The sequence below is a fragment of the Lissotriton helveticus genome, chromosome 5_1, assembly GCF_964261635.1.
Source record: "Lissotriton helveticus chromosome 5_1, aLisHel1.1, whole genome shotgun sequence".
Taxonomy (NCBI): Eukaryota; Metazoa; Chordata; class Amphibia; order Caudata; family Salamandridae; genus Lissotriton; species Lissotriton helveticus.
Window position 1 is genome coordinate 916,183,863 of NC_136065.1, and position 13,180 is coordinate 916,197,042.

Sequence of the window (13,180 nt, forward strand, 5' to 3'; positions counted from 1 at the left end):
TTTCAAAAACAACACAAAAATAAAAACTTTGCCATTTACAATACCAATAGCTCAAACTTTCCTAATGCGAGACCTATTGCATTGCAAATGCTTGTTAGCATGGCGGCAAGCCTTATCGTACCAAACATCCCCTTTGGCTAAATTTCGCTGGCCTGTTTTCATTGGCTTAGTGGCTTTAGTTAGTATTTCTCCCAGTCCCAGAGTCATTTTTTCATGGATCCGTGTAATAGGGATCTCGTGCACTAGGACATAATCGAAAGGGGACAAAAGGTCTACATACAAATAATAGATTCTTTTTAGAGTATTCTCGTTCCCCAATACCACTGGCCACTTCAATGCTCTACGATTATTAGACAACAGTGGGTCCATGTTGGTATGCTGGCTAGAAGATCATCCCATGTGTGACAAATTAAATAATGACAAACCAATATTCAGGTTGAGTGGGAGGTGGTCACTTTTATTACGCTCATCCACTACGAGGTCTATTGCCATCGGCCAGAGTGGAATTGAGATTATTATGTAGTCCAAATGGCTACAGCAGGTACCCCGCTTGAAAGTTGGTCTGCTTGGACTATCAGATGGAAGGCTCCCATTGCAGGCTCGCAATCCATGAGCCGCAGTCAAACGCAAAATCTGAGCTGCGGCCTTTGAGCATGTTACTAGCGTTTTAGTTTCAATTCCAGGGATATTATTGGCATTGTCCTCCTGATCAAAAATACGTTCTAAACCAATTACAGGTTCGAATTTTCTATTAAAATCTCCCCCTATAATGATCAGAGTTTTCTGGTCACAATTCAAGATAATATTATCTAAATGCTCGATGACCTCTACCTCTTTATTCGCCGCAGACGGCCTGCTATCAACATTTAAGATGCAGACTTCTCTTTTATTTTTTTATTTTTTATGCAAAACAACGGAGTCTGGTCCTGGGACTGAGGGGCAGCTGGACCTAATATAACTGAAGAACAAAGAAGTTGCTAGCCCTCACAATAATTTTTTCTCTCAAAGTATTGAGAATACAAACAAGGAGGAATCTTCGGTTTGTTTGGGTTACTTTATTTCAACCCTTTTGGAATTTTAAATCATTTTTAGATATATTTTTTCATGGGTGAGAAAAACACTTTACACAAACATTTACAATATTTACAACTATCATACAACTGACATATATACAAATAAATCAACATTTATGTTCGAGGCATGTGGGCTGCTAAATTCATATCTAGTGCATAGATCGCCGCCTAGTGTTGGGTCCGGATGATTGCACATTGTTGTCCTGGAAGAGTCTTCGAAGTATCACGAGATAGGTGGCTCCTCCCCTGGACTACAGTGCGCATGGGCATCGACTCCATCCCCAGATTGTTTTTTTCCGCCATTGGGTTCGGATGTGATTTCGACGCCTCCTTGTCGGAATCGAACACTTACTTCCTTAAGGCCAAAAGGCCTTCGATACTCGCGTTGGTATTGTTGCGAACGGTCCCGAGCATCGTCCGACTCTTCGTGTCGGACTTCTGGGGAGTTGCTACTCTTCGGACATCGAGGCCCTGTACTCGCAGCGAGACACCGACGACATCATCATGGAACGGAGTCTGTTCAAGCGCTGCCCCGTGTGTGGGTCCAAGTACCCACACATCGACGTGCATCCAGTTTGTAATAAATGTCTCTCGCCGGATCACGACGAGGACAACTGCATGGCCTGCTCCAAATTCAGGTCAAAGAAGACACTCAAGCATCTGCGCGCGGCGCGCCTCGAGGCCTTGCACGCAGCACCGGCACCCGACGACATATATTCGACGACCCCGCCACCCGACGACATATATTCGACGACCCCGCAGAAGAAGGCCTAAGCCATCATCTTCAAATTTCACCGCCATCAACGGAGGTCGAGGCCGAACCAGACGAATACATCGAAGGACAGAGCCAAGACCTTGAATACGTCGATGAGGTAGGGGACGACGAAGAAGTCTATGGGGCCGCGGAAGATAGCTCAGAGGAAGAGCTATGCCCCGAAAGTTACTCGACTCAGGCTCAGGTCACGGGATCGCCACTCGGCCTTACCCACGACCCTGCACCGATATCCCCAGCCCCGCCTTCGGGCCCGGCCACGGATACACCGGAGGAGCCGTTGTTGCGCGTATCGAAACTGAAACCGCAACCAGTACAGTCGACAACATCTAAGATGGCCGACGTCACGCCTAAACCGAAACCGAAACCTACGGTCTCGACAACATCTAAGATGGCCGAAGACACGTCGAAAACGAAACCGAAACAAACGGCTTCGACGACATCTAAAATGGCCGACGTCCCGTTCAAAATTACGAAGCCGGCTCCGTCTAAGACTCCGTCGCCCTTAGGCCCTACGAAGCCGAAGAAGGCCGTCGAGTCACCGGCGCCACACGCGGTGGCCAAGGACACGTCCTCGAAGAAGGTAGTCCATCACGTCTCGACGGCTGGAGCGTCAACCTTCAAACAGACGGTCGAAGCAAAGACCACTAAAGGCCAAGATCCGAACGCCGGAGCCATTACTCCTCGGCACAAAGACACCGGATCTGCATCGACGGCGTCGGCGCCTAAGAAAGCTGCAGGGCAGCGAACCGTTGGAGTCGAGGATTCATCGGTGCCGCCTTCTGCCACGCCGAAGGCCTCCAAAGCGGACGGACATGAAGCATCGGTCGTCAAACCCTCGGCTTCATTTACTAAACAGGTCACCGAGTCGCTCAAGAGGATTCAGGAGAAAGCCCTGCCGTCGACAAAGGCTGCGCCATCGGATCCGAAACCGATGGAGCCACCTGCCAAAAAGTCGAGACAACTTATCTACACACTACCGCCAAAGGTGCCACCAAACGCGTTTGCACCCCAAACGGTGCCGAAGACCTCGGGGACTTCGGCACATTCCACGTCCAGTGCTATTTTGCCTCGACAAACAGCATCTGAAGACGAATGTGAGCATTATATCGATGCCCACACAGGGATAATGACACTTTATAAGAGAAAGATCACTTCCCAGCCACTGGAGTCATTTGTAATTCCACTGAAAAAGAAAAGGCAAACACAGGACATACCTGCCCTTGTTGAACCTCTGCAGCCTCCCCCAAGGAGGAGTCCAACACCCTCCCCCAACCAATCAGGGGGTGAGGATGATGACCAGGATGAACAATACAACTTCCCTACTGGCAATGACCCTGATGTGAATCAGGACTCATATGACGACGCTGGGGACCAGGGAAGTCATCAGGTGGTGCAGGACCCACAAGGTTTTGGGGCACGTACATCACCAACTGAGGATTCGGCAGCTTTCAATGCTTTAATTGAGAGGGCAGCTGCAAATCATAATGTAGATATGCATGCTGACCCAGTGGAAGAGGATTTCCTGTTTGACACTTTCTCTGTCTCCGACAGAACAGTCAAAACACTTCCTATGTTGAAAGGTGTCCTTAAACATGCGCCAGAGATCTTTAAAGAACCTACAAGAGCGAGAGTGGTAAACCCACGTATTGAAAAAATATACAGGCCTGCGCCTGGGGACCCTGCCTATATTCGGGGACAGTTGCCTCTGGATTCGTTGGTGGTCGCAAATGCCCGCAAGAGGGCAAACTCCCAAACAACTGGTGAAGCTCCGCCCCCAGACAAGGAGTCAAAAGTGCTTGAGGCATCTGGCAAGAGGGTGGCTGCGCAGGCTGCTAATGTATGGCGTATCGCAAACACACAGGCACTGTTAGCGCGTTACGATAGGGCGCATTACGACACCCTAGAACAGCTCCTTCAACATCTGCCTGATGAGCATAAAGAAGCTGGAGAAATGCTCATACAAGAGGGAAAGCTTCTATCAAACGCTGCAATAAAATGCGCACTTGATGTAGCGGACACAGAGGCTAGAGGAATTAACATTAGCGTCATGCTAAGGCGCCAAGCCTGGCTTCGTATATCTGGATTTAAGCCTGACATCCAAACTACAATCCTCAACCAGCCCGTCAATCCTGACAGACTGTTTGGTCCAGATGTAGACACCACACTTGAAAAGATTAAAAAGGACAACGAGACTGCTAAGTCCATGGGGGCACTTCAATCACAACAGTTCAGGGACAACACTTTTCGTCGCTCAGGTGCGCGTAGTGTTACCAGAGGACACATGGGACAACAAACACAATTCACGAAAGGTGGTGCGCAATCCTCGTACCCCAAGCAAGGTAGAGGGGGTTACCGAGGTAACAGTGCCAAAGGCAGAGGCAGAGGGAACACCAACTCCCGTTCCTCTGCCACAAACAAACAGTGACTCCCTGTCACTGCCCACCGACCATCCAACACCTGTCGGGGGAAGACTCCAGCAGTTCCTGCCGGTTTGGTCGTCCATCACCACGGACAGGTGGGTGAGAAAACTAATCCAGTACGGGTATTGTTTGGAGTTAACATCCACTCCTCCCAACATTCCCCCAAGACACCGTCCTATGTCGGCAGAGCACTTGCACTTATTGCAGCAGGAAGTGCTAGTAATGCTGCAAAAAGGAGCAATCGAACTCGTGCCAGTGGAGGAGGAAGGAACAGGGGTCTATTCCCTGTACTTCCTCATCCCAAAAAAGGACGGATCCCTCAGACCCATTCTGGATCTACGCCCTCTCAACATGTATATACTGTCAGAACATTTCCACATGCTGACACTGCAACAGATACTTCCCCTTCTAAACCAAGGGGACTTCCTAGCAACCTTAGTACTCAAGGATGCTTACTTCCACATCCCACTCCACCCGTCCCACAGAAAATACCTCAGGTTTACCATTCACAACAAGCACTATCAGTTCAAAGTGCTACCCTTCGGGGTGACTACTACCCCCAGAGTGTTTACGAAGTGTCTGGCGGCGGTGGCGGCGCACCTCCGGAGACAGAACATACATGTATACCCGTACCTCGACGACTGGCTCGTACAAGCAAAGTCGGAAACACAGTGCGCCTCACGCATGTCCCGCACTGTTCAACTCCTTCACAGTCTGGGGTTCTCGCTGAATTACCCAAAGTCGCACCTTCAACTAGCCCATGTGCGGCAGTATCTGGGCGCGACAATAAACACCCTGACGGCTATGGCTCAGCCAAACGCAGTCAGAATCAACAGCATTCAGTCACTGATCCAAAGATTCAGACCGCAACACTCCCTGCCAGCGAGAGTGTTCATGCAGTTGATAGGCATGATGGCCTCCTGCATCTTCATAGTCCCGCACGCAAGGTTGCACATGCGCCCCCTCCAAGAATGCCTAGCGAATTAATGGACACAGGCTCAGGGACAACTGACGGACCTAGTGTTGGTGACCGGTCGAGCATACAACTCTCTGCATTGGTGGAATCCACACAACCTTTGCAAGGGACGACCGTTCCAAGAGCCTGTGCCACAGATTGTCCTAACAACGGACGCATCTCTCCAGGGGTGGGGAGCGCATGTGCTCCACTACACGGTGCAGGGACTGTGGTCAACCCAGCAACAACGATTGCACATCAACTACCTAGAATTGATGGCAATCTTCATGGCGCTCAAGTCCTTCAAAGTACATTTGTGCAACAAGGTCGTGTTGATCCGGACGGACAACATGACAGCCATGTACTACATCCAGAAGCAGGGAGGTACTCACTCGCCACAGCTGTCTCATCTGGCTCAGAGCATGTGGAAGTGGGCCATTCAGAGGAACATCTTCCTCATGGCAGAACACCTCCCGGGCAAGGACAATCAGATGGCGGATCTGCTCAGCAGGTACAGCCATCAAATGCACGAGTGGAAGATACATCCATCAGTGCTCCACCCGTACTTCCGGCAGTGGGGTCATCCAGAGATAGACCTATTTGCCACAAAGGAAAACGCAAAATGCCAAAGCTTTGCCGCCAGGTTCCCTCACCCGGAATCGCAAGGGAATGCGATATGGATGAACTGGTCAGGCAAATGTGCGTACGCTTTTCCCCCAGCGCCTCTCATTCCGCTGGTGGCAAAAAAGCTAAAGCAACACTCGATGACTCTCATCCTGGTTGCTCCAACATGGGCACGCCAACCATGGTACACCACGTTTCTAGAACTTTCCGTGGTACCGCATCAAAGGCTACATCTCACATCCCGGCTCTTGACGCAGAACCATGGCGACATTCAGCATCCAGATCCGCAACACCTCAATCTGGCGATCTGGCTCCTGAGGTCTTAGAATTTGGCTACCTCAACCTGCCTCCAGAATGCATGGACATCATTCGGGAGGCAAGAAAGCCCACAACCAGGGCTTGCTATGCTGCAAAATGGAAGCGGTTTGTCATCTACTGTACTGACAACAATATCAACCCGCTAGATGCATCCATTCCTAACATCATCTGCTATTTGTTACATCTTTACAAATGCAATCTGGCTTACGCTTCCATTCGGATACATTTATCCGCCATAGCGGCTTATCTCCAAAATAGGCAGCACCTCTCCGTTTTCAGGGTGCCTGCCATTAAAGCCTTCCTGGAGGGACTGAAGCGAGTCATTCCTCCGAGAACACCACCAGCTCCGGTGTGGAACCTCAATGTGGTCCTCACGAGGCTGATGGGTCCACCCTTCGAGCCACTGCACTCCTGCGAAATTCAATTTCTAACATGGAAAGTGGCTTTCCTCATTGCTATTACATCGCTTAGGCGCGTTAGTGAGCTGCAGGCGCTCACAATCCAAGAGCCTTTCATCCAAATACATTCAAACAGGGTGGTGCTACGCACTACCCCAAATTCCTTCCTAAGGTGGTGTCACAGTTTCATATCAATCAAACTATTGACCTACACGCATTCTTCCAAAACCCACAAACGGTAGCTGAGCGAATGCTCCATACACTGGACGTTAGGAGGGCGTTGATGTACTACATTGACAGAACACAACAGTTCAGGAAAACACAACAACTTTTTGTTGCCTTCTCAGCACAGCACAAAGGCAACCCCATTTCCAAAGCGGGAATAGCCAGATGGATTGTTAAGTGCATCCAAATCTGTTATCAAAAAGCTAAGCGCACTTTAACAATACCCCCAAGGGCGCACTCCACACGCAAGTTGGGGGCGTCCATGGCTTTCCTGGGGAACATTCCTTTAGAGGACATTTGCAGAGCAGCCACATGGGTCACACTGCCCACGTTTACCAAACATTACTGTGTGGACGTGCATTCCAAGCAGCAAGCAGCTGTAGGGCAGGCTGTTCTCAAGACACTTTTTCAAGCTTCTGCAGCTGGCACGGGCAACCGCCCTTAATGGGGGGACTGCTATGTATTCTATGCACTAGATATGAATTTAGCAGCCCACATGCCTCGAACTGAATATGCTACTTACCAGTATGCATCTGTTCTTGGCATGTAGGGCTGCTAACATTCATATCGCCCTCACTCCTCCCCGGTGCCCGTAGCGGCTGCAGACACTATCTTGCATTCATCATTAGCATGGACATCCTTTTACACTATTTCACTCCATCTCTGCCACAATGGCTAAAAACAATCTGGGGATGGAGCCGATGCCCATGCGCACTGTAGTCCAGGGGAGGAGCCACCTATCTTGTGATACTTCGAAGACTCTTCCAGGACAACAATGTGCAATCATCCGGACCCAACACTAGGCGGCGATCTATGCACTAGATATGAATGTTAGCAGCCCTACATGCCAAGAACAGATGCATACTGGTAAGTAGCATATTCAATACAAACTTCTTTTACATGAAAGAATGGCGATTGTATATCCACAAGTGAATTATGATGCCTGTTTGCCGGCAAACAGGCATCATAATTCACTAGTCCTTTAGTTGATTATTCATCATTCTAAACTAATTGGAAAAAGTTAAATTCAATTTTTTGTTGCCTTTTCTGTTTTTGACCTTTTGGGCACTATAGTGGTTTGAAATTTCACAAAGAATAATTATTTGTGGATATACAATCGCCATTCTTTCTCACCCATGAACAAATATATCTAAAAATGATTTAAAATTCCAAAAGGGTTGAAACAAAGTAACCCAAACAAACAGAAGATTCCTCCTTGTTTGTATTCTCATTACTTTGAGAGAAAAAATTATTGTGAGGGCTAGCAACTTCTTTGTTCTTCAGTGACTTCTCTTTTATTGGCTCCCATGAACCTTATTCCTAAAATATCTGGGCTATTGAAATCAATTTGATTACAGTCTAGCCCTCTAGGGGATTTCGCTTCTGCATGTTCGAGGTGGGGACAGGCCGGTAAGGGTGGGGCTAAGTCAGTGGGCGTCATCCTCTTAGCTTTAGCACAGCTTCTCCGGTCCTCCTTCTTATTTGTTTCGTTTCTGAAGAGTCAAGGTTCAGGGATGCCCCTAAATACTAGATTTAGGGGCGTTACAGGTAAGTAAAGGTTGGGACCAATGGGTCCCTTCCTTGGGGTGGGTACACTCCCTATTATGCCACCCTCCAGTTGAAGGGGGTCATATGCCTCATTCTGGTTGGATGGGTCCCCCCCATCTGCTAGATGGCGGGTACTGAGAGGTGTGATTCACCTCGCCTCCCCTACCTGAGGGAAAAGGTGGGCACACCTCTCTCCCTCACTTGGTTTTCCCGTCGGTTCACCCACCTTAGTGGGGGTCAGAACCGGTGGGGGCCGGCGAGTTCCTGAAAGCAGCTACGGGCCTGGGGAACTCGCAAAGGCAGCAAGCCTTTGAAGCTTCCCCTTCGTGAAACCTTCCATCCTGGAGGAGGAGGATTGGCACCTGGTCCCAGGTGGTGCATTGTTTCAGACCCCCGAGAGCAGCAGGCTCTCGACCCAGGGGTCTAGAAACATGTCTGTTGGTGGCAGCTGGCGAGCAGCCACTCAGCCTGGACACTAGTGGTCGCTCGTTTTTCACGGGGCATCTCTAAGAATCATTTTTTACGAGTGCCTAAGCCACGAAAAAATATATACATTTTGCTCATTACCCATTTTCACCACTATGTTCTTTAAAATCACGTTTTTGACATAAAAAAGAAATGTAATAATGCATGAATTTTTAAATAAATAAGTTTTGAGTGAATAATCCTTAAATCGTTAAGCTTCATCTGCCGATCACATAAACCACCAGCACGCACTGGCTGAGGCCAGAACATTCCTTGCGACGCTATGCCCCCAACGTGCTGCCAATCTGGAAGGATGAAAGCAGGTTGCAGCCCGGGCTCATCTGAGCCTGCCAGCCTGGTGACCTGGGGGTGGGGGGGGGAGAAATTAACTGGTCAGGGAGAGCAGAGGGGAGAAACACACATGCGCCCTGTACCCAGTCACCACACATCATCCTCACATCCCACCAGTGGCAGATGCGTGGCACGCATTGTAACCACCTTAGCAGGCGTTTTCCACAGGTCAGGGTCCCCTGACGAGTACGTCATGCTAGGGGGCAAGGAGCATGTCAGGTCAGTGGGGGAGAGTGGAGAGACGCCCTGTACCCAGTCACCACACATCTCCGCAATCAAACCACCTAAGCAGGCGTGTGCCACCGGCAGGATGAAGGCACACTGCTGCCCCGCAATCGTCCGAGACCAGAGAGTGGTTTTCTGTATACATAGCATGCAGATGGTCAGTTAGGTTAAAACGTTGTTCTCGCTAACTTTACAAAGGTCCACTGAAGACTTCAGAAAGTTGCAGAGTTGCAAAGTTTTATGTTTTCTCACATTTTCATGAAAACCAATTTTAGGTCGCAAAAGGTATTCAAATTAAGTACTGTTTTCACAAAACAAATCCGAGAGAAAATGAGGGACAGAAAAGTACAATAGACAACACATAGTAAGCCAATACTTCGAACGTGTATATTTATGCAAGTGTCCATTTTATTGGTTTGGGACTAGCAGAAAGGCTTGAAAGAAAAGTAAAGAAACAATAAATCTGAAAAGAAAGTGAAAAAGCAATATGTGATAAACACATTTATTAGAAAGATCATGTTAGCATGAATTTGTCAGAACCCATGTTTGCCAAGTACCGAGTGATTCGTGTCAGAGGGGGTGCGGAGGTGTTAAGTCGTTGTTAAGGATGTCGTTGTTAAGGATGTCGTGGTTAACTGATCGGTCGTTGTTAAGGATGTCGTGGTTAACTGATTGGTCGTTGTTAAGGATGTTGTGGTTAACTGATCGGTCGTTGTTCAGGATTCGTAGTTCAGGCCATTTGTTATTCAAACTTTGTTGTTAAGGATGTTTCCCTGTTGACGCTTCACTTTGTTCTGCACCAAAACACGCAGCCTGCAAAGGCAGTGTGTGAGTGTAAAGGTACAGGGCCTCTAAGGGTGGCACAATAAGTGCTGCAGCCCTTAGAGGTCTTCCCTGGTCACAGTGCCCTGGGTACCTGTGGTACCATTTACCAGGGACTGACGTGTTGCCAGAGAGTGCCAATTGTGTTTTGTCTTTAATGCAGTTTTAGGGAAAGAACATAGCCCCTGGGTAACTGATTGGCAGGAGCCCATGGCACACTTAGTCAAGGTACATGAGCAGTTCAGCAAACAGTGGGGGCAACCATGCAAAAAGAGGACACTTTCTTATCAATGTAATTGGTTAGACAAAAAAACCTGACCTCTTCAGACAGCTCAGTTGACCAAAACTTGTAACTGTAGTAAGAAAAAGAAAAAAACTCCATTTTCCAAGCAGCATTTAGTAAAAAGACAAACTGACATTTGACCTCTTTTCTTCAACAGACAGCAAATGTGTCAAGATAAACCAGATTTAATGACATCTTTATTGCTCATTCACTTTGTTATTAACAGAAAACCTGTTCTTTTCCCGCTTATGTTTACTCGTCAAATGGGACTAGTAGGTGCTAAAAATAGATCGACCTGATAAAATTTGACTCGCTATTGCGAGTGGGTGGGTACATTGTTTTGAGGCCTAAACAGTGGCTCAGTGTTAGAGGGCACCAGACCCTGGTAGTCGCCTTCAACGAAGTGGGATCGGAGTCTCCCATTGACATGTACCAAAACAACACTCCACCGAAGAAGTATGTTTCAAAGCGCTTTGTTAAACAAACACATAGTTTGGCAGTCTGCTTTGATACCACTCCCAACACGTTTCTGCTCCACTTATTAGCCTTGATCACAGCAAGTCTACTCATTAAAGACGACCACGAGTGATAAAGTCTACTTGATAAGTTGATTACTGAGTCTCCCGGTTATTCTTAAAGTGTGCACACCTGCAATAATTAATATTTCAGTCCTCAGGCAACGTTATATTGAATCATTGCTAATGCTGCAGTTTAGCCACTCGTGGTATCGCTGCAGACTGCCAAACTATGGGCCCCATTTTGATGTCTGTGTGACCGCCACCGACAGGCCGTCTGTGGCTGTCCATCCGACACCCAGGCCATCTGTCTCATCTCCGCATTACGATGTGGACGGTCACCCGTTGCCTCCGACGGGCTCAAGGAGCCTGTCTGGCGGTAGTTGGACATTAATCCTTACAGTGGAGGTTTTGCCTGCACAGGCATCGCCAAAGTGATTAGCATGTCTATTTCGCACAGCATTTTCATGGTGGTCTCACCACTGTTAAAAGGCTGACAGAAAGGGACTTTGGGGGCCCTTTAGCTGGGCCCCTGTCCCCCGTGGGTCATTGCTAAATAGCCAGGGGGCACATGTGGTGTCTCCCAAACATCCATGCAGTGTGTGCCAGGGACCATATGGTGCCTGGCATGTGGTACATGGATGTTTGAAACCATGCCTTTTTCTACTTTCTTGTGCTGCTGCCCTTTTCGGGGCTGCAGCACAAGAAGCAGTAGAAAAATGCAGTTTTCTCAAAATATGGCAGGTGGGACCGCCGACTACTTGTCGGGCGTTCTCAAACTTGCTGCAATATAATGAGGCCCTATGTGTTTGTTTAATAAAGCGCTTTAAAACCTTGGAAGCAGGCTTCGACGTACTCATTTGGTGGAGTGATTTATTTATATATATATATATATATATATATATATATATATATATATATATATATATATATATATATATATATATATATAAATTACAGTTATCAAATCATAAAAAAACACCTTATATGGCTTTAAAAGGATTATCACATTGCAAATCTTCTATTACACACAGTTAGTTAAAATTAATTAAAATAGACCAGTGACACCAACACCTTTGTCTATTATGGTAATCTTTGAGATTTCATTTAACAAAATACTTGGCTAGAGGGTGTGGCCACAGAGTATTAGCAATTCACCACTAAAAGTCAAAGTTGCCTTTTTTAAAACATGCTTTTCACAATAAGTCCGGCCTATTTTCTTTTCATTATAAACCTCAGAAATCTGACTTAACTTTTACCAAATTAACCAATAAGGGCACTGGTTTTTGCATTGGTTTAACACCATAGCCAGCACAGGCCTTTGAAGTGCACATGCGCTAGCAACCATAGTAATACAATTACAAATGCATGCAACATTGCAGTTGGCAAAAACCATTTACAACTCCTCTGTAAAGGCTCAAATCAGATTTTCACAATGAAACTCCTCTACCCCCAGGGTTTGTCACAGGGCATGACCAACACCCTTTTTTTTTACTATCATAATAGAAGATTTCCTGTAACAAAATACCTGTCTTCGGCCTGAAAAACATGTAAGAAAACCATCCACTGTTAATTAAAGTCCCAGAGGCTTTAACAAATTCTTTTCACAATAACTAAACCAAGCCTACTGCTTTTGTCGTAACTTTTTATTATAAGGCGATCAGACTTGCGCTTCAGACTTAACTTTTATCAGTGAACCTATCGGGTCTGTACCCTTTATCATTGCTTTACCATACCCTAATCTGGCCTAGTGTATTGAATGCAAGGTTTCTAACGAGGCTCCTATCAGGCATACTTTCATAAAACTAGAAGTGTAAACTAGATTATTTTTGCCAAACAAAATATGCAATTTCGAATTTGGGCTTAACGAGGATTATCACAGTGCAAATCTGTCAGGATGGGTAACCAATGCTAAAAGCCTTGCCTACTACACTAAACTGAGATTTCATTTAACAAAATACTTCTCAACAGATTTTAAGAAAGTAATAATCCACCCTTAAATGCCCATTACCTTTAACATTTAATTTTCAAAATAAATAAACCAGACTCGCTGACTTGGTTTTAACTTTTTGTAAAAATACAGATTAATTTATAACTTTGGCCATTGACTTGCCATCATAACCAAAAATGCTGTACTGTATTGCGCATAAGCTTTACCACATGGTAACCAGAGAAGTACAAAC

At 46.8% G+C, this 13,180-nt stretch overlaps 1 protein-coding gene across 1 annotated transcript in view; it reads left to right on the top strand.

Moving 5' to 3' along the window:
• Positions 1-2,293: 2,293 nt before the first annotated feature.
• The window catches only part of LOC144752569 (poly [ADP-ribose] polymerase tankyrase-2-like), a 446,314-nt gene continuing 435,427 nt past the window's right edge, over positions 2,294-13,180 (top strand). The window contains exon 1 of the mRNA XM_078640458.1: positions 2,294-3,022. Within this exon, the coding sequence (XP_078496584.1) occupies positions 2,294-3,022 (729 nt within the window). The remainder of the gene's footprint in view (positions 3,023-13,180) is intronic.